The 22555-nt window shown below is 30.3% G+C and overlaps 1 protein-coding gene across 1 annotated transcript in view; it reads left to right on the top strand.

Annotated features, from left to right (window-relative positions):
- Tecrl (trans-2,3-enoyl-CoA reductase like) overlaps positions 1-22555 on the top strand; it is an 82920-nt gene that overhangs the window by 3548 nt on the left and 56817 nt on the right. Inside the window, exon 2 of the mRNA XM_005331725.5 lies at positions 16635-16686. Coding sequence (XP_005331782.2) covers positions 16635-16686 — 52 coding nt within the window. The remainder of the gene's footprint in view (positions 1-16634; positions 16687-22555) is intronic.

Below are 22555 nucleotides of genomic sequence, written 5' to 3'. Positions count from 1 at the left end.
TCTCCCTATTGATGACTTTAAAGTTTATAACTGCAATCTATTTCTCTTCCTGATTTTTTTTGTTCATCTGTATATCTATCTATCTAGTTATCTATCATCTATCTAATCTATTTACTTATGTACAATCCATTTGGATCTTTCTAGGTATTTCAAACTTAGTATATACTATCTAAAACATCACTTTGTTTTTTCCCAATAGTATTCAACATTGTTCTCCAAATAAATAAGTGGGAACTACATTCTTCAAATAGCTCAAGGCAAAGACTTAGAGGAGTCCTTATTCATCATCTCTTAATCTCACCCCACATGAAATCCATCTTCTTGGCATTACCTCCAAAATATCTCCAGACTTTGACAAACTTCCACCACCTCTAATGCCAGAACTCCTAAATCTTTGCCCTGCTTTTGTCATTAGCACTTTCAATGTATTCCCTACATAGAAACCAGAACCAGCCTGTTGAATTATGTCAGATAATACCATGCTCTTCTCAAAACTAGTCAAAGCCTCCTTTATATCTTAACAGTTAGGTATTCCTGCAAAGCTATTGACTATTTAAAACTACTATTTAAAAAACTATTACTTTTCCTGTTTTAATTCTTTCCTGAATTTAGTACCATCTAACATACATTTTTTTAAATTAGTTTATTGTTTGGCTTACCTTAATATGTCAGCTTCAGAAAGCAAAGATTTTGTTGGCTACTTGTTTTTCACTCCAGTATTTTCTGGGTTTATAGCAGTGTTTGGCACAAAGTGTTTAACCAGTATGTAATGAATAAATGGACAGCTGTTTGAGAAGTATGTGGATTTGAAAGTGCCCATGTCTAGTAGTGAGAGTTTTAAGGTGGACGAATATAATATTGAAAATACATCTATTTTATGAATCGAATTATTATTGGAATAAATGTAAATACATTAACTTAAAAAGGCATTTTCTAAAACCATTTTACCAAATCCCAAATGTAACTTTGTATTTGTGAATAATTCATTAATAGTCATGCTCTGATGACAAAAGTTAGCACATTTTAGCAATATCAGATGGAGATATTGATTTAATTAATTTAGTTATTTCCCATGAGTGCTTAGCATAATATAACCAATTAAGGATGATTCAAACTGAAATATCAAAAATAAATTTTAAAACTTTTCTTTTAAATTTTTTTTTAGTTGTAGATGGACACAATATCTTTATTTTCATTTGTTTATTTTTTATATGGTGCTGAGGATTGAACCCAGGACCTCACACATGCGAGGCAAGTACTCTACCACGGAGCTAAAACCCCAGCCCCTAAATTTTAACAATGAATTATTTCCAGTTGTTGCCTATTTTTGCCTTGCTTCTATTTTGGTAAATGTCAGAAGCTTATCTGGTGATAAGTCACTGAATTGAGAGCATGACAAGAACTCTAAAAGCTAGGACTGAAAAATGTTTCCAGTATCTTCCCAGTCACTCTTTGATCTTTTTTCCAAGGAAATTGACCTCAAAAGATCACTTTTTCTGATGATTTTTTTTTCATTATGTCAAAATTCTGAAAAACTTTCTTGATTTCTTACAAATAAAACAAAGTGCTTAATGATTTTCTAATCTTTCTAGTGGCCAAAGTAACAGAGAATAGTAGGGAGCATTATGGAATTGGAAGACTGCATAAAAATTGGACATTTAACTCTTAGAAATTTAGAGAATTCTTGATTGACAATTGTCAAGATGGTCACTTTTAATGTTTTACTTTGCACCTGATACTTTTCCTTGTTTTGAAAATGAAATGTACCTTAGAATGTCTTCTGGAAGTTTCAGAACCTCATGTTTCTTCCTTTTTCTTCCTTTTTCTCTTTCTCTACTTCTCTTCTCCCCTTCCTCTCATTTCTGCCCGTTGTTTTCTCCTTCTCAGTCCACTTGCTCCTACTGCTTCTGATAGAGCATGACATAATTAAAACCTTAAAAGCTTTGAATTCAGATGCAAGAGAATTTTGATACAAACTTCAAGGTGCATTTCCTTTTTTCTTGGAATTTTTCCAATATCTCTGTCCCTTATTATCCTTTTCTGCAAATAAATTTGATATTATTTTTCTATCCCTTTATAGAGGAAGACATTGTAACACAGAGATAGTGATAGATAGCTATGAATAAAATTGTTCATAACAAGAGGTCTTAATATTCTACCCTGAGAAGCATTAATGAGTGCCCTTAGCGTAAATTGGGTTTTGTTAATTTCAGGGCTGTAAACTATAGATATATTATTATTGTCCTCTAATGTAGGAAATGTAATGATACTTTATTTAGAAATTCTACATAAATAAGTTTAGAAAATGCATTTTTTTATTCAGAAGTCCAAGCAAGATAATTTCGATGATAAGGGAGACATTGGTAGTGTCAAAGATTGTTAAGAACCATAGACAAATATTGTAAGCATTCCTGGCATTGAATGTCATGGTGTTTATTGTCATATTTAATAGGCTACCTTAGGTAAAGGGATTTGAGGGGAAGTGCAATATGGAACAGGTTATGACAATCAGTAGAGGATAAAAAATTTAGCTTTGTTGGCAGATATTTCTTTTGTAACCAGTTTATTTTCAGCTCGGCACTCTGTCTTATGATAAGTTCTTGTGATTCCTCTTCTTGGAATTGCTTTAATCTGTTTTCTATTACTCCTGCATGTTTCATCATTCTAACCTGCTCACCATTCCTAGACCACATTTTGCAATTTCTATTTTTTGAATTTTGAGCAAACTTGATTCCCTTGATTCCTTTGCTTGGGGTGTTTTCTACCACAATCTGTCAATTTCACAAAGTGCAATGGAGCTGATAAGTCTTGTGTGGCACATACGAGATCCTATATGCAGATGTGTTCTTCCTGCCAATAACACTTGCTTCAAACATCCATTATATCTTTTATCTAATAGTTGGTAATGTGATTTTGTAAGCTATCATGGAAAAATGAAATAATAACGGTGCTTTTTCACTCTGATAATAATAATGAAGTGGGACTTCTCATTGCTAAACTAGTATTAATTATTAGTAATTTATTTCCATTGTATTTTCAATGTATCAGTTCATGAAAAATAGAAATAAAAATGCAACTTTGTGTTACATGGTTTGAGAATCACTGAGTTAGAGGGCATGAAAATGTACTTCTTAAAATTGACATGAAACAAACAAATCATGTGACCTAAATGTTTTTGTACAAGGAATACATATTGGATATAAAATTAGAACATGTCACATCCAGGCTCCTCTTGCACTCTATTCTAAAGATAGCATTCTGTTGACAGGCAAGGTAAAACTAATAACTCTCAATGGTATGTGTTATAAATATAGAAAATAGGTAATAGCTTAAATGACTTAAACTTTTAGACCTTGGGCTGGGGATGTGGCTCAAGGGGTAGCACACTCGCCTGGCGTGCGTGCAGCCCGGGTTCGATCCTCAGCACCACATACAAACAAAGATGTTCTGTCTGCTGAAAACTAAAAAAAAAATATTAAAAAATTCTCTCTCTCTCTCTCTCTCTCTCTCTCTCTCTCTCTCTCTCTCTCTCTCTAAAAATAAAAAATAAAAAAACCTTTTAGACCTGTGAAAAGAGAATAAAACTGTTTTTTTAAATTTTTCCTTTAAATAAAATCAAGAAAGATGGGATAGAAAAAGAAATGCTAACCATTAGGGAAAGAAAAATAAGTGGACATATTGTACAATTAAAAGAGAGTCTTTTTCTTATTAAATTGAGATTGAATGTAAAAAGTTAATAGTTAAAAACACCTGTTCAAAAAGTACATAGATTTTGATAACATTTCTGTATGAGGAAATAGAGTAATGACTATGACCAAGACAGATAAATAAAGGTGAGAGGTGTATGCCTATTTTGTTATTCATATTGCAGAAGGAGCTATTTATAAGTGGCTACTACAGAGTACATGGATTGAAAATTAAATATTTTTCTTTCTTTACAATATAGGAGCCTTCCTGGAAAGAAAGATTACACATTTTAAAATAAATTGTAATATAGCACATGGCAAACACAAATTTACCTCAAACCATACTGAAATGTCTAAGGAAATAATTATTTGTCTATGAAGTTTAAGTGTGAGGATCAGAGTAAAAGAAGTATTTCATTAGATGATGCATTTAAAAATCTTAAAAATCATACAAAACAATATGTTAGCCTGGGTGATGTGGAAAGAGCATTCCAAGAAAGAATAATTAGCATATTACAGGCAAAGAGCAGGTAGGTAGCAAGTAAGACCCCTGGCCTAATGTTATTATGTGTATGAATTTTGTTGTAGAATGAAACAAACAGAATAAAATGGTATGACATGGCTGATGATAGAGGACCTAGATGCCTTGTTAAGGCATTCAGACATTACATTCCAAATTAGGGGAGTGCTATTTCAGAGCTCTGTTTCAGAAGATTAAATCTGACAACTATGTGGAAGATAGAACAAATATAAGAGTTTGAAGATGGTTCAGTAAAACTGAGAAGCAGATCTTTTGGGAGCCTGCTCAGGAGTTCCATATTTGGGAGGCAACATGATCTCTTGGGATTTGCTTAGGCTTTGCAGATACTCAAACACCTCTTATACTTACACAGCTCATGACATTAGGCAAGGCTCTTATTATTTTCATTCCCCTTATATTGATATGTGATATCCTGTTGGAGATATCCCAAATTACCACCTTCCATAAAGAATTTCCTCAAATTGTTATAACATACAGCCTTCAAAAACATTTATAAATTGACATTTATAAATTTAATAATAAAACTAAATTCTCACATCCATTATATATTTAGGGAATTAACATATAAAGAAAATTCAATAAAAATTTCACATGCTACTAAAAACACTAATGTAAATACATTTCCCCCCTGTATATGTGCATAATCTGAGTTTTTCAAAGTAAGTACAAATTTTTTGAAAGTAAGTAAAAATCTTTTAGTGCATCTTTAAGATGCATTTGAGCTTTTAAGATGTACACAGATACACATTCTACTTCTGTCTTTGCTGCACATCAGTAATCTGGCTTAATCAGTTTGGGTTGCTATAGCAAAATTATCATAGATTAAATGGCTTATAAAAACAGAAATTTATTTTTTAAGATATTGCCAGTTAGGAATCCAAGGTCAAGGAGCCAACAGAGTATCTGGTAAGGTATTCCTTGTGTAAAAATGAATGGCCACCTTCTTCCTATGTGTTCATATAGCAAAATGGTCTAGCAAACTTTCAGGTCTCTTCTAAAAATGAACTAATTCCATTCATGAGGGCTTCATGAATCCTTGTGATTTTTCTTATTGTATGCATATCATCAACTTTTGTGCTCTAAGTTACTTACAAACTTTCTTTAACTTATTCCTCATTAAAATTAGCATTTAACAAAATGAGCACTAATCTAAAAAATATTGAGAAAGAACATTCCATTACCATATATATTAAATTATCCAAAGCCATAGAAAGGTCTGAAAGGGCAAGTCTGTATCAGGACAACACTGATAATTATAGCACATTATTACTTGAAGTTTTCACACCCCATATTTCTGGACACAAATTTGTACTCCCTAAAGGTTTAAGCTTATGTTATCAGAAGCTTATGAGTGATAAAATGTATTTTTTTTGTTATAATTAGTTTAAAGAAATGCCTAAGATCTGCATATTACTAAATTATATATAATTGTGATTAATCTCAAATTTACCTTTATTTATGTAGTATCTTACTTTATGCCTTGAAAATCATGCTATGCACATAACCACATGACAAGAACGCAAACGTTTGAATGAAAAGCTTCATTTGAATATGATATTACACCTGAAGTTCATTCAATTGATTATTATGAAGTTGCGAAAAAATATGTTGCACAGTCATAAACCTAGAATATTTATTTCCTTCCTTCCCTTCTGTGGATGTGGTATTCCACATCCACAGATTTTTATTTCTGAATTTAATATACTGAAAAAAATGCAACTGAACTGAGTATCTATCAACTGTTTATTTGTATCATTGTTCCCCCAACACTACAGTGTAGCAACTACTTACATAACATTTAAATTGTATCCTGTGTTATAATTAATCTAAGGAAAATATAACACAAACTATAATACAAGTAGGAATAAGGTGCAGACTGAGCCCAAATGATACTTTTCTACTGAAGTAATTTGAGAGCAACTAGAAATCTCTTCCAGTTTTAACAGTTTTAGCACATGGAAAGATTATCATGGGGATGTCTCTAACAGTAAAGGGCAATCTTTTACAGTAGAAATTACCTCCTCTAAGTGCCTTAGATCCTTGGCCTTTCAGCTTTAACTGAAAGCATAGTACAATAGAGACTCTTCTGGAGAGTTCAGAAATGAATGCCAGGGTGAATTTATTTCCCACTTAAGGTTTCATATGTGCAAATCCCTCAGGTTGAACACCATTAGTATATAATATTTTATTAGTGGATTTTTAAACTGACAATCATCAAATAATCTTCAATTCATGTTGATCCTCTGGAATTTCACTGAGTAACCTGAGTGAACCCTGTGTCACCACATTAAGCCTATCAATATGGAACCCGCTTAGTTTTCTACCAGAAGTTGGTTCTGTTTGTAAAAGATTTTTTTTGAATTGTGCACTACATCTAGATAACTTACTATATTTGAGAATTAATCATTCCTTCAAGGAATGTTCTACCTCTTCTTTCTTATAAATTCATCATTCTAACATGTTTTTGTGAAAACAAAAGGAATTATTACCTGTCCTTTTTTCTTATTTCTTTTTTAGTTTTCCCATTATGCATTTTTAATGCCTCTAAAACAGACCCTTAATATTTTTTCAAGTTTGGAAGTGTATAACTTTTCAGTTATTGGTTATTTGACTTGTTAAAAATTATAATCTAATGTAATTAGTAATTTCTTTTAGCAAAACATTTGATGAATTACTATCTGTCTAAATGAATCTTGTGTTTGTCAATACTATCTTATACACCACTGAATATGGATTTATTATGTGTTCCTCAGAAACTTCATTTAATAAAATCCAGTTACAATCTGAACTTAATTTAATCAGGACTTTAACATAAAACCTGAAGAAATGATTCAGATTTTATATTACTGCCTTTCAGAAATCTCCCAGTAAAATTCTTAATAAACTGCCTTTATCTTAAAAGCTATTTTTTAATGTAGAATTCCTTTAACTCTTGAGACAGTAAGAATGTAAACATCCAAAACAGTCACAGATCTGAATTGTTCATTGCTAAAATAAAATGGTTCATTTCAAACTGGAAAGAAAAGTTAAATAATTTTTTTTTGTAATTATAAAATAGAGTATTTATTTATTTATTTATTTATATTTTAATCAGCATTCCTGGCATTCTATAAACCTGATTTCTTTTTAAGAACTTCATTTAAAAAGAATTTCTACAATTTGAATTAATAGTTCATTTATATCATAATTTTAGTATATAAATATATTTTGGCTAAAATATCTAATTTCCTAGGATTTTTAGATTTTTAGGAAGTTATTTTTCATCTTTTAAAAAAACTTCCTATCACATACTTCATAAGGTTGTTTATGTTGTTTATCTGTATAGATCCTAATATAATGCCTACCAACAATAAGTGCTCAGTTTATTTTTCTATACCTTCCACTCCCACTTTATCCTCTCCTGCTAAAGAGTATAGTGTAGTGGATAAGAAGAAGGTTTGGAATCCAGCTATTTACATTCAAATTCCAACTCTGTAGTTTAATTATGTGATTTTGATAAATTATTTAATCATGTTGAATTACAATTTTCTCATCCATAAAATGGAAATAATATATATTAAGCCATGAATTTGGTGTGTGAATTAAATTATTTAATAAAGGTAAAGGTCTTGAAATAGTACAGGACTTATTAAATATTCAATAATGTTAATCATTACTGTTAGCAATTTTATTAATGATTCCCCAATGTTATGTCGCCACATAGTAATTTTAAAAAATGTAACAAGAATGAAATAAGCATTTATATATAACACAAAACTAGCTAGCAAATTTACTTCTGTAATTAAAAATTCTAATTTCTATTGAAGTGACAGAAAATAACACTTTATATATATATATATATATATATATATATATATATATATATATATATAGCATTGAAGTTGTCTAACTTATAACATTCAAAAACACTCAGTTTCTTTAAGTCTATTGTTTTTCTACCTATGACTAGAGGAGCAAAAGTAAAATCCCTTATCAGTATAATTCTTTTTGTCTCTGTTTTCTAATGTATTTATCGATAACACTTTTACTTCTTTTGCATTTAAAATTATCTTGGGGGCTGAGGTTTTGGCTCAGTGGTAGAGCACTCGCCTAGCATGTGTGAGGCGCTGGGTTCGATCCTCAGCACCATATTTAAAAAAATAAAAATAAATAAATAAAAACAAAGGTATTGTGTCCAAATACAACTTTTTAAAAAAATTTTTTTGAACATTTTGAAGCATAATAATAGAATTTGGAATTGCATATGATATTACCTATTCTACACAATGATAAAAAATCTACTTTCACATCATAATATTTTGTCACTTATATTTGCTTCCCACAAGAAAAGGAGCCCAACATTTATTAATGCAACACCACTGTGTTTTTTTTTAACAAGAATCACTAAAACATGCTTATTTTATCATATTTTACTGAGCCAATATATTTTATTGGAATTCCTTATAGGATAAAAATAAAATAAAATTCCAAGACTTTTTAGCAGTTTTTCATGGCTTTATCTACTAATTTTGGGATTAAACTTAGTCAAAGAAAAGCTTAAAGAATTTGTACACAGTTACATTTAAAAAACAATTAAAATGTAAGTCAAACTTAATATAATTAAAATATTTCAGTGAATAATTTTAATAATTCATATTTTAATTTGTGACTTCCAGATACAAATGGTGTTTGATACTCTAACAAAACATATGCTAACTTTATTATATTTATAGGAAATTTCTGTACGATGTTGGAAATAAAAAACACAGAAAAAATAGAAAACCAATAGCCAATATTTCTCAAAAAAACTGAAATACTCTCACCCCTTTTTCTATTTTTAATATCCTCATGAAGTTGGCATAAATAGATAACAATCTCTCTTACTAGAGGAATTTAAAAATTATATATAATTATATTTAAAATTTTTCTCACTGAAAATTTTTGTAATAAGATTTATTATTTTTTTGCCACAAATTTGAGTTAAGCAAAAATTGGAATGATTTTTCTTCTATTTTTAATGTAAGTGGTCTCATAGGTCATGGTCATATTTGTAGTTAAAGTCCTAAATTTAGATACTGGGAAAAGAATAATCTTGTATTGAATATCTATCATGATCAACAAATCAAATTTTATTATTTTGAGATTCTAATATATCTTGGTTTGTCTGTCAGTCAAGCATAACCTATATGATGCTGGCACGTGCACCACTTCATACAAAGAATGGTGTGATGGGGTAATATTTAAATAATGCAACAATAGCTTAATCATTTTTTGACAGAGTGAGGGAATCATCAGAAACTCTAAATATAAAAACCCTGGTGATATAATTATAAAATAATTGCTAAAAGTATTGCCTAAATTAACTTATGGATTATAGTACAAAACTAGTAAATTTGCTGATCTAGAAAAATTGGTAGGGATAAATTAACACTGCCAGTGGTTTGCTATTGTATGCCTTTAGCAATGGGTTCTAGAAGAAATGAGTTCACATAGTGCTGTCAAACAAACAAACAAAAAGAGTTTGAGCCTACTTTCAAAAATATATATATCAGCCTGGACTAAAAAGAGCTGTGACTTTTTAAATACTCAAATCATTGTTGACTCCTAAACATGAAAGAGTAGGAAGAGAACTCCTGATCAGATAATTCAAAGACTCTGAAATTTGAGCTTGATTCCATGATCAGAAGGAAGTTTACAATACTTCCACTAGAATATGGAGAATGTATTTTAAAAATATAGAGAATATTGTACCAAATATTTGATGATTAGAAGAGAGAACTCTGTAAATATTAATAGTCGTATTAAGGTGTTTTTTGATTGGTTGTCATGTAGGAGCATGTTAGGAGTAAACTTGCCTACCTCATGAAGTAATTTTTTTGTGTGCTGTGAAATACAGTTGAAGACATACATTTATTAACACAGGGAAGCTTTAACAATTAAACTTATTCAACACCTTTCTAAAAGTGTCTGTCCTCGAAACAATGTTGTAGATGATAACTGCTTTGACAGATACCAGGGTGAAATAAATGCAGAAGGATATACTACTAACTAATCCTGGGAGTACATGTCTTATGTGTGTGGAAAATAACCACTGGCTATTTTAAACCACTGAGTTTTGCAGCACAATCTGGACTATTCTAACAGGTACACAAAATTAAACTGAAATTAAAATTGATTTCACGATTTTGTCAGTTCATCATTAAAGATTGTTTAAGCATCAGAACCATCCATAACAAATAAAAAGGCTTAAGAAAAGTTTCTCTATGTCATTGTCAAATACTTCTGCTTAATTCTTTGTATACATGTCAATGTCAAACATCATAAAAAACTCTATGTCAGAATTACAACGTTATTGTTCATGTAGGGCATTACAAATTGGTTATATTAGATAATCTAACCATGGGATTTTTAACTCTTTAATGAATATTTAGTGAGTGCCTAATATATACTAAGATTTTTAGCAAGTAATGTGTGTGTGTGTGTGTGTGTTAGAGATTTAATCCACTTTAACACTGAGCTACATCCTTAGCCCTTCTATTTTTTATTTTTTTGCCATTTAATTTTCTTTTAATTTTTATTGTTGGTTGTTCAAAACATTAAGGCAGCAGAATACAACAGACACTAGTTTAGCAATATGTAAAACAGTGGATGTGTAACCGATGTGATGCTGCAATCTGTATACAGGGTAAAAATGGGAGTTCATAACCCACTTGAATCAAAGTGTGAAATATGATTTGTCAAGCCATTTTTATTTTGAGATAAGAAGCTGTGGAGGGCTTCACTAAGTTGCTGATGCTGGCCTCAAACTTATGACCAGTTTACTTCAGCCTACAGAGTTGCTGGAATAAGAGGCATGTGCAATCATTTCTGGATCTAGCAGGTAACATTCAGTGTAAAAAAAAACAGCATAAGAGATCTGATTTTAGATATATGAAGTTGAATCAATAGAATTATGAAATTTCTCAGAAAATGAAGTTCAGCTATGATGATGATTCTGGCTTGAAAAATTTTGTGACTATTGATGTCATTAATAGAGTGGAAGCAGGTCTTGCATTTAAACACACATTGCATCTAGTTCTGTTTAATTTGAGCTTAGTTGAGACATCCATGCAGACATGTTAAATATCCAACTGTAGAAATAAGTTTGCAGGTATAAAAACAACTTGTCATTAAGAGTATACATTTTGGAATATGATATTAAGGATATGGCACTAATAATATCCTCCTTCTACATAAATAACTTATTTTTACACAGGATAACAAAGGTGATATAATGAATGTGATAGAGCTTCATATGTCAGTTAATCTTCAAGCATTTTTCAAAATTTCAAACACACTTAAAGCTAAATGTTCATTGTTCTTTAAGATGAAAAAAACTCTGAATTTAAGTGTTCAGAATGAATTCTTTTGTGAACATGCAATAAACACAGTTAAATTTGGAAAGTTACATGATCACTTTCAGTGGCTGACAATGTATAATAGCATTTATGAGAACACTGAGTCAAAGAGGCAGAAATAATTGTAGCCTCTGTCTTTGTGGTTTGATGTCAAGCAGTCCATTAATAATATGAACTCTCCAAAGTTTATTTTCCTCTCTAATTATTTTTTTGCCGGGAGCTCCTTTCACATTGTCTGTACTTTAAAAATTGTAACATAAATCTTGAGGTAGGTAAAAAACACAAGACTATAACTCCAAAGTTTGACGTGACCTTTTAAAATTTGGTTTCAAAATTTATTTTAAATCTGTATTTCTCAGAGTTGTAGGATCTGAGTTTGCATATGTCTAAAAAAAATCTTAGCAAATTATAATATATAAATATATAATAAACAAAAGTATCTTTCAGCTTACTCTCAGTAATGATTTCAAATAATCAATAATGTTTTACAACCAACATTTAATGCTCTCTCAAGTGATATGCCCAATCTGGATGAACTATGACCTTGTGCTGAGCTCTCTTTGTTTTAGAATCAAATTCATTAAGCAGTTCTTGTAACTTTCCAAAAAAATGAGCAGAGTGGTAGCAAACTTCCATGCTGCCTCTAGAAGTTTCCACCTAGATGATAATGTGTAACTTCCTGTCACATTTCACAGGACAATCAAGTCACATGACTATGCTTGAGTTCAACACAGTAAAGATAAAAAGTATTCCATCTAGGAGGCATGTCTAGATAGGGATAACAAATATTTCAATAATTATAAATCTGTAAAAGTAAGCTAGGGCTCTCTGGAAAAACATTTATTCAAAAATTAATGTGCTAAAATTAATTCACTATAACCATATAAGACATCCTGATTCTTCATTCAAAATCTATTAACTTATTTGCTTAGTTTTTAATAATCTGGTTTCTAAGAAAGATGTGAGATCCATAGTAGATAAGTGCAGGAACAAGTTTAAGAAATAAGAACCAGCAGCTTTGAGAGTAAGTACTCATCTTGGTAGAAGTGAATTGCTTCCAGATATGTATGTAAAAACATACAATGCCCTTCAAGTACTAAGGCTTAAAATGGAAATACTGTCTCTACTGTCCACATTCCACTAGTCAAAGTAAGTCAAAATGACAAGTCCAGCAACAGCAAGCATCTCTTCCTGAAGAAATGGGATGAGGATTAGAACAAATACTTACTAAAATTCATCAATTTGCAACAGTTCTTCAATTTCTCCCAAACCACTTAAATTACCTTTATCCACAAAGTAAAATAAGAAATATATTAGAGTGAGAAGAGTTTTCAGATTGGGTGAATTGAAAATATTTGATGTTTAAAGAAGTAGGTATGTTCTACCTTTTAGAAAACTGATGTCTTTTCCCAAATGATGCTGTGTATGTTAAAATCGGGGTTCCTGAATCATTAGGAAAATTAATGACACATTTTATGATTTCACATATTTTTTGTGTGTGTGTATAAAATTTGTACAGTATCTTTTCTACCCTGCACTAAGTATTTTTAGTTATATTTTCATAGCTCTGTATGTAATAATTTATATGTAATTTATCTTTCCGTCTGTTCTTTCTGTGTTTTTGTAGACATTTTTCTTCACTGTGTTTACTGTCAGTTTCTGGTTTACATATTATAATTACTCTTCCAAATGAATTTCTTATAGTTATTGTTTTTTATATTACCTAATTGTCATTCCTCTAAGCAAAATCAATAGCATTTTGGAGTTATCACTTAATTTTAGAAGTTTAAGAAAGTGGTCCAAACTTTTACAAAGAAGTGGTTAGCACCATTGCCAGCCCTGAGCATTGTGGAATCTTAGCTCTTAACAGTACCACTCTTACTATTACCAGCAAAGTCTTTGATTAATCTGATCAATTTTGAGATAAAAATCAAGGAGAGACAAGCAAATAGCAACCAAATGAGATTTTATTGGAGTTTATGCTAGAGCATAAGGGAAATAATGTCCAGGTCAAGTGTTCCTGACTGGCTTTCCCAATGCACAAGGAGTAAAGATTATAAAGCCAAAGTTAAGTGGGTTCATGCAGACTGACAGTCACTTGCTGTGTATAATCTCAGGATTTTTGCACACATTTTGTCAGCTATTTGATCTGGCACCAGGGTTTTCACTTGAAGTGGTGATTTGCACACATGCATCAATTCAGTCTGAACTAGACTCTTGACTCACAAAAGATGGTCAAGACACTCACTGCTGCCACTCCAGGAAATTATATCTTGGTCGTATCCTGGCAGGAGTTGCAGGACAGCATTGAGGAAGAATCAGGAGCTCCTGGATCTGGTCATTGGTGGAAAACATTTTTTCTTTTCTTTTCTTCTTTTTTTTTTTTTTTGAAAGCAGCTTTTATTCAGTGTTATTAGGTGGGAAACCTTGGTAAGAGGGTCCTGCTCTAAATACAAGACAATTTTTCTCTAAAACAGAACTTTATTTTGAATGTGAAAAAGCTTTTTCGTGTCCATGAAATGAAATATGAGATAAACTAATAATGTACCAAATGTCAACTATAATCAGTTAAAATTTAAAAGTGAATTTTGGGGTCAATTAACAAGTACCATTTACCTTTCTATTTACTATTTTATGTTTCAATTTCCTCTGATGAAAAATTAACATTAATAAAGAGAGTTTTGGGGTGGCCAATGCAGAAATACTTATTTTTCCCATTTGTGCAATTAGTTGTGATTTATGAAAATAAATAAATTACTGTGATGATAATTTGTCCTTTTTACGATGCTAAAAACTGGCTACAAAATAGAAGTTATTATGAATAAACTCCCTGATGAAGCCACTGGGACATCAATTTAACAATCAAAAGGTCTTATGTGCTCTGTTAATTATCATGGTCTCTTTGTTTTCTGAGTACAACTAAAAGACTGAAAGGGCAGATAAGCACAGTCTTGTGGCTAATTGAGTTGATGTATGAATCAATTAGTGGTTAATTTTTTTCTTAAGTTTTTGTCTAAAAGCGCTGTAGAAAGGGCAGATCTCAAAAACTCATTCAGATCAGAACTTTTCTGAGATGAAATTTAAGAAAAATTTTGTTAGAAGTTTTAATACAATCCCATTCAACAAGTAGGTTTCTTTCAGGAAAACATAATCTTAGCTTAAAGGAGTGCAGCTTTGAGGGGGAAAAAAAAATTCCTATATAGAATTAGAAGATTGTCATTCAAATTATTATGATGTAAAAATATAGCATAGTATTCCATTTAAGAAAGATATTGCTAATCTGATTAATGAATGTGAATTTTTATACTGTTTTCACATGAATTTACATAAATTCATTGTTTACTTTTACAAAAGCTAAAATTTCATTATGTGCTTTGCAGAATACGAACTGTTGGCACACAATTTACAGTCACAGCAGGTCATTGTCCTCAAGATCCTTATAGGTTGAACAAATATAAAATAAGTTACCCTCATAAGGTGCCAAAGGAAAACACACTAAATCCTTATTGAGAGGTTGTTGTTCATCAAATGTTTTCAAAATCTGGGAGCCCTTGAAAAAACTGATGGACAAATATTTGTTACTCTAGGAATAGCACAGGCTTTAGGCTACCCTCTTAGAGGAAGTAACATAAAAGTGATGAGTGAATAAATAACTGAGATAGAACAATGGAGTCTATTAAAATAAGTCATGTTTTTAAAAATAAGTATTAGATGTCAATCATAAAAATTGCAATTAAATACAAAGTGCAAAAAATATAAATGTATATTACATTCTCTATAAACCAGTTTTCTAATATTTCCTAAAATGTTTTAGAGAAGAGTAATGATATAAAATATCAAAAAATTTTATATTTACAGAAATCCTCATATAAGTGAGAATTAATATCATTGCCTAAGGTTTAAATTTTACAATTTTCTTATAAATTTTCTTTTTTTTAAAATTTTTTTTAATTTATTATTTTTTTATTGGTTATTCAAAACATTACAGATTATTAAATAAAAATAATTCTCACAATTTACTGAATCTTTATAGTCTTATTAAGCCAAAGAATATGATAATTTTATTTATTTATTCATTATTAGAATAAAATTAATAATATTAATAAAAATTTCCTGGTCAATTATTATGTGCTTGACTATGCATTTTTTACTTAACTCTTCCATAATAGAGTTAAGGCAATCTTAATGTAGCACAAATAAGTAACATGCATGCTTGTATAATTATCATATATTTCATCAAGCTTCTATTCATATTCAGAGAAAAGATATATATTTTATTAAATGATCAAATGAAAATAATCAGAGCTGGAGGATGTGAATTCCAATTTGAGAGTGTAATAAGAATAAAGCCAAAATGTCAAAAACCACTATGATGGTTTCATCCATTTGATGGTAATATCATCTTCAAGAACTTTATAATTTAGATGAGTAAAATTTTCTTTTATTCATTTTTATACTTTAAAGAGGTAGTTTTAGTAAATTAAGACAAAAAATTTGGTCAAACCATTATTCAGTTAAAGGATCCAAATAACATAGCTTGAATGTATTTTAATGGACCTTTCAAATATTTAGCTGGAGATTTTAGTAACATAAACATGGGGCTTCTAAAGGTGATTTTTCACATGCTAAATCTGACATAAACATTTCCTTCTATGCTACATAAATCAATTTCATGTTCTTATACTTCCTTGTGCATTATGTCATATTTTTAATTGCTAATTTCATGAGTTTTGAAGACAGAAACTGGATGTTCAGGACAGAGAAAATTGCAAAATATGTTTTAGAGATAAATCTTTGACTAAACTCATAAAATAACATAATTATTGACATCCATAAATATAATTTTTAAAAGATATGTTATTATTTGTAATGTACCAAGATGGCAAATTAGCAGTAATTAAAAGCTAAACAAACTAAATATGCTTACTTTATAAAAAAAATTATTCCCTATTAATATTAAAATATATTTTCTTCTTAAATGTATAGAAAAAAATTACACTTTTTCTTATGTTTTCTCTTTTCCTTTTTCAGGTGACACAAACAGCTACTATTCATGATGTTAAACAAAAGTTTCATAAAATATGTAAGTTCTACATATAATTTAGAATATGTGTTAATTTTTTTTCAAAATAGCTCTAATTTATGTATAAGTTAAATATTGTGATAGCAAGAGTTATAGAAATCATATTTTCGCAGGGAACTAAGAGTTAATTCTTCACTGTAAATATTTTCACGTTTAACACAAATTTGTGCTTTATTTTTCAGCAATATATTTTTGTTTATTAGTATTATTTTATTTATTTCACCCATTTTACTTTATCATAAATTATTTCTTTTCATCATTTAAATTTATTTTATCCTAAAAGAATAAAAGTCATTAATTGACATAAAGTATTTATATAAGCAAATATTTTATTCCATTATTTATACTGGTCAAATTTTTTCCACATAGAAATTCTTAATAGAAACATGCATATTTTATTACTTAATTTTATTTTTGTATTTGTTATTCTTTAATTTGTGTATTAGAGGTTTTTTTTAAATTAATTTTTAAAAAATAAATGACAGCAGAATGCATTACAATTCTTTTTTTAATTTTTTATTAGTTGCTCTTGACAATACAATGATCTTTACATGTCATACATTTGATTCAAATGGGGTATGAATTCTCATTTTTCCACATGTGCAGGTTGCAGTATCACATTGGTTATATGGATATATATATATATAGATAGATAGATAGATAGATAGATAGCAATACTAGTGTCTTATTACACATATACAGCACAATTTTTCATATCTCTGGTTGTATATAAAATATGTTTACACCAATTCATGTCTTCATGCATGTACTTTGGATAATGATGTCCATCACATTCCACCATCCTTGCTAACCCCATGCCCACTCCTTTTCCTCCTGCCTGCCTTATCTAGAGTTGTCTATTCCTCCCATGCTTCCCCTGCCTACCCCGTTATGAATCAGCCTTCTTATATCAGAGAAAATATTCAGCATTTGTTTTTTTGGGATTGGCTAACTCCACTTAGCATTATCTTCTCCAATGCCACCCATTTACCTGTGAATACCATTAATAACTATGATTACTTTCTGAACAGGGTTCATTACAATTTACTTAAAATATTTATATTTGGTATACTTTTTGTAGATTTTTGTTTTTATATCTTTTTAATGAAATTTATTGAAATCATTAAACATTGTAAAAATGTCTGTAATTACTGGGAACCATGTTTTTTACTCACTTTATTTTTTGAGCACTTTTATTTTGTACAGAAAAAAAAATTAAGTGGAAAATACAGACATTTTACAACTACTGGTGACCCAACACATGCCTACTTTCTCCTGTTTTAAGTATCCCCCCCAAAAAAAATGGTGTATTTACTATCATTGATTTTAATTTCAATCATAAAAACAAAAATCACTGGGGTTAACTTATGGTGTTTATTTCATATTAGTTTTGCTAGAGAGCACTTAAAAAATTGGGACTTTCTTGAACAATTCTTCTTTTGTAAAAATAATCTTGAAGTTGACAATTAAATGTATTAAGCCATTTAATAATATTGAAGAGAAAAAATGACATTTCATTATTTTCTTTTAAGAAAAATATATAATACATACGGAATACTTTCTGTAAATATAGCATTATCTCAGGAATAATGACTACTTCAGAGAAGGTAGAAGATTGTCATTAGCCTTCAAAAAAAGGCTCATATAACCAATGTAACAAAAAATTGTAAACATTTTGGGGAACAACTGTTTAGAATTTAGAATTGAAACAATATATGGGAAACATATATGGGAAGAAATAGAATTCTTTAAAAAATTCTTACATAATTTTAAATTCTTGAAAAGATAAGTACTGATAATTTAAAAAAGAGACAAAAATAAAAAAGAAAGAAAATAGCACAGGGTTGTAATGAGATTAAAACTAAATACCAATAAAATAGAATAGAAGAAAAATGGACAGAACCACATAAATACAGTCATCTGATACTTGACAAAGGTGTCAAAATCATATATTGGAGAAAAGATACCCTTGTTATCAAATGATGCTAGGAAAAGAAGATATCTATATGTTCTAGGAAAATGAAACTATATCCCTATCTTTCACCCTCCACAGAAGTCTATTCAAAGTGGATCAATGACCTACGAATTATGTCAGAAATCTTTGTCAGCTACTCCTCCAATGGGGGATTATTTTCCAGAATATATAGATAACTCAAAAATCTTAATGACAAATGTCGGAACTGCCCTCCGACAGGGGTTGGGGAGAATTGCTAGACCAGCTAATGTCTCTGAGTGGAGCCAGAGGGTAAGTGTCCAGGACCTGGCCAGCCACCCAGCCTGACAAAAATCACACCGAGTTGGGAGTTGAGTCAGCCGAGATGACAAAGCAACTGCACTTTAATTGCAGAGGGGGAGGATTTATATAGTGGAAGAAAGAAGAGAAGGGGTGGGCAAAGGCAGGAGCCAATCAGAGATATGTTTGGCCCTGTTGCTGGGGAGTTATTCTTTGTGTTTGTGGAAGCCATATCTTGGGACCCTTCAGGCACGTATGTATAAATCATTTCCTCATTTCAGTTTGCCAAGTACAGGGAAATTCCACAAGATCAGATCACAAGACTGTTTTTTCATACATTTGTAGCTCTGTGGTAAACATAGGCCCCACCAGGCAAAAACAAGTAACTAGATCAATAAATGGGCAAAAGAACTAAACTTTTTTTTTTTAAAGAAGAATTACCTGTGGCCAACAAATATATGAAAAAAAAAATGTTCACTACCTGTAGCAATCATGGAAATGCAAATCAAAACTATACTGAGATTTCATCTCACTCAATTACACTGGCAATCATAAGGAACACAAATAATAAGAAATAGAGGAGTAAAGGTACGCTGTGACATTGTTGATAGATAGGACTACAAATTAGTACCACTTTGAAAAGCAGTATTAGAATTCCTTGACAAATGAGGAATGGAACTCTTCTTTTGACCCAGTCATCCCACTCCTTGGTTTTTACCCAAAATAAATAAAATCAGAGTATAGAGTGTTAGAGACACATGAATGTTCATGGGAGCACAATTCACAATAGTGAACTTATGAATTCAGCCCAGGTGCCTATCAACAGATGAATGAATAAAAGAAAATGTGGCATATATACAGAATGGAATTTTACTTAGCAATAAAAAAGAATGAAATTATGGCATTTGCTGGTAAATGGATGTAACTGGAGAACATCATGTTAAGTGAAGCAAACCCAAGTCAGAAACTCAAGTGTTAAATGTTTTCTTCCATGTTTGGAAACCATAATAAAATATGGAAGCAAAATAAGACAATAGAGTAGAAGAAGGGGTAGGGGTGAAGATTGCAAAAAAAAAAAAAAAAAGGAGAAACTGAAGAATAACATTAACCAAATTATGCTATGTACATATATGAATTTACCACAGTGAATTTCACTATTATGTATATTCTAAAGCACCAACTTAAAATCAATCAATAAATATAAGGAAGACCAATAGATTAGATGAAGGGGAATAGAGAAAGAAAGAAAGAAGAGAAGGAAAAGAGAAAGTCCTAGAGACTGAAATGGAACAAATTGTATTCCGTGCATGAAGGAGCATGTCAAAATAAAACCTACTATTATGCACAACTATAATTAACTAACAAAATATTTTTAAAATAAAATAAAAAGACATTAAAAAATAAATTGATCTTGGATTGTAGAAATGAGAAGACATTTGAAAATGACTTCTTTTTAAACTGAAAGAGCAAAAGATATTATAAAATGATTGCACTGTAAAAATTATGTCGAGGTAATAAGTATATTTATTGTCTAAAAATGACATCTAAGTTTAATCTACTTTTTATGGTTTAAGTATTAGGTGTCCCCCAAAAGCTCTTATGAAACAATTTATGAAAGTTTACAGGAGAAATTTATTAAAGTTTATTAGGTTATGAGAGTTTTAAGCTAATCAGTGCATTTATCCCCTAATAGGAATAGCTGGGTGGTTACTATAGGCAGGTAGGGTCTGGCTGGAGGAAGAGTAATGGAGCTCTTACTTGGCTTTCTCATGGCCATGTCCTGAAATGCTTTTCTTGAACCAAGAACAATGGAAACAGTTGTCTGCAGACTAAAACCTCTGAAACTGTGAACCTGGAATAAACTTTTCCTCCTATAAAATTGTTCTTCTTAGCTATTTTGGTCACAGGGTCAAAAAGGGGGACTAAAAACATTATGTGTATAAACAATCACCTTAAAAGAAAACTATGGCTTATTTTATGATGGTATACACACATTACAGTTATATAAAACCTTAAATACTAGATTGAGAATTTTGGTGTTTATGTGATTGGGGCTCATTTCTATTAATTAGAAAAAAAATGAAGCCAAGCAACATTTAGAAAATCTTAGAAATATCTTAATGCATAAATTTGCTAATTAAAAATTAGCAATAACATGGTTAGTTGCAGTAGCTATAGTTAGACTTAAGGATTGGTTGACCATGATCATTTTCTTTTGCAGGCATAGTTTGAGACATTAAGACGCTTATTTAAACTCTGACCTTTATACTTTTTAAAAAATTCTCTTAACTTTGACAGTTATACAAATTTATTTAAAGGCTATAAATACTCAGGCATGGTGGTACAGATTTGTAATTCCAGCTACTGGGAGGCTGAGGCAGGAGGGCCCCAAGTCCCAAAATTAGCATATGCAAATTAAGGAGATCCTATCTTAAAAATTAAAAAATGTTGAATATTTGGCTTAGTGGTAGAACACTACTGGGTTCAATCCCCCTATACCACAAAAAATAAATCATAAAATAAACTAGAAAAAGAGAAATAATTTTCAGCATTTTTTGCATTTATTATCCTATCTTTCAAATCTTACTGTTCTTTAGTTGTCATAAATTATAAAGAAACACAAAAGCATATTTTGCTGCACTACATTACAAAAAAATATTTAAAAATCAATTCAGTTTTATATATTATACTTAATATGCTTGCCAAAGCATAAAAGACATTTAAAAATACTGCTAACATTAGAATCTGGGATGATTTGGACAATGGTAACTTTTTAAAAATTGTCTGTTCATTGTTTTAAGATCTTATATACTTAGCATATTTTAAAACAAGATAACATTGAATTCTAAAGCATATATAAAAAGAATAATCATACATATACAAAACTGCAATATCAAATATTTACAAACTTACTCCTAGAGTTTTTAAACACCTAAGAGATTTTTTTTTCTTTTGTTTTTTCTGACACTCTTCATTTTCAGGACTAATCTTATAAGTAAATGAATAAATAAACAATTCTTATCATAACCCTGTGCTTTCAAACACTGTATTTCCTATCTTTTATCTCTAACCTTTGTTCCCTTAGTTTTTCCTAAGTGATAGTGATCTTGATATTTTGTCTCTCTACAACTTCTCCAACATAAGCTTTACATTTTATTTTAGAGTTTATTTGGCTGTTATTTTTTCCACCCCTTTACAATGATTATCTCAATGCTCTTCCAAGGTTAATAATTTTTAGTTCTTTGTTTTTGTAAGAATCATGAAAACATGTAACTTCACCTATTTCTTTTTTTTTGTCCTCACTCAGTGCTTCAAAAAATGAATGAAGTTACCTCTACTGGGACTACTCTATTAGTCTTTCTTTATCTCTACACAGGTGCCCCTTAACACTTGTAATTATCACTACTCTCCTTGTATCTTCAAATGTCTCTTGGAGATCTTTGGCAATCTTCACACAATGTCCCTGTATGTCCCTATTAATTCTCATCTTCTCATTAAAGTTGCACAGAATAAACATTATTATAAAAACTGAGTGATCCTCCTGCCTCAGCCTCCTGAGTATCTAGCATTATAGGCATGGGGCACTGCACCATGCTATTTATATATTTTGTATAATTAAAATAGTGTCAGAGCAGA

Source organism: Ictidomys tridecemlineatus, chromosome 9 (assembly GCF_052094955.1).
Source record: "Ictidomys tridecemlineatus isolate mIctTri1 chromosome 9, mIctTri1.hap1, whole genome shotgun sequence".
NCBI lineage: Eukaryota > Metazoa > Chordata > Mammalia > Rodentia > Sciuridae > Ictidomys > Ictidomys tridecemlineatus.
This window is presented reverse-complemented; position numbering and strand designations above follow the sequence as displayed.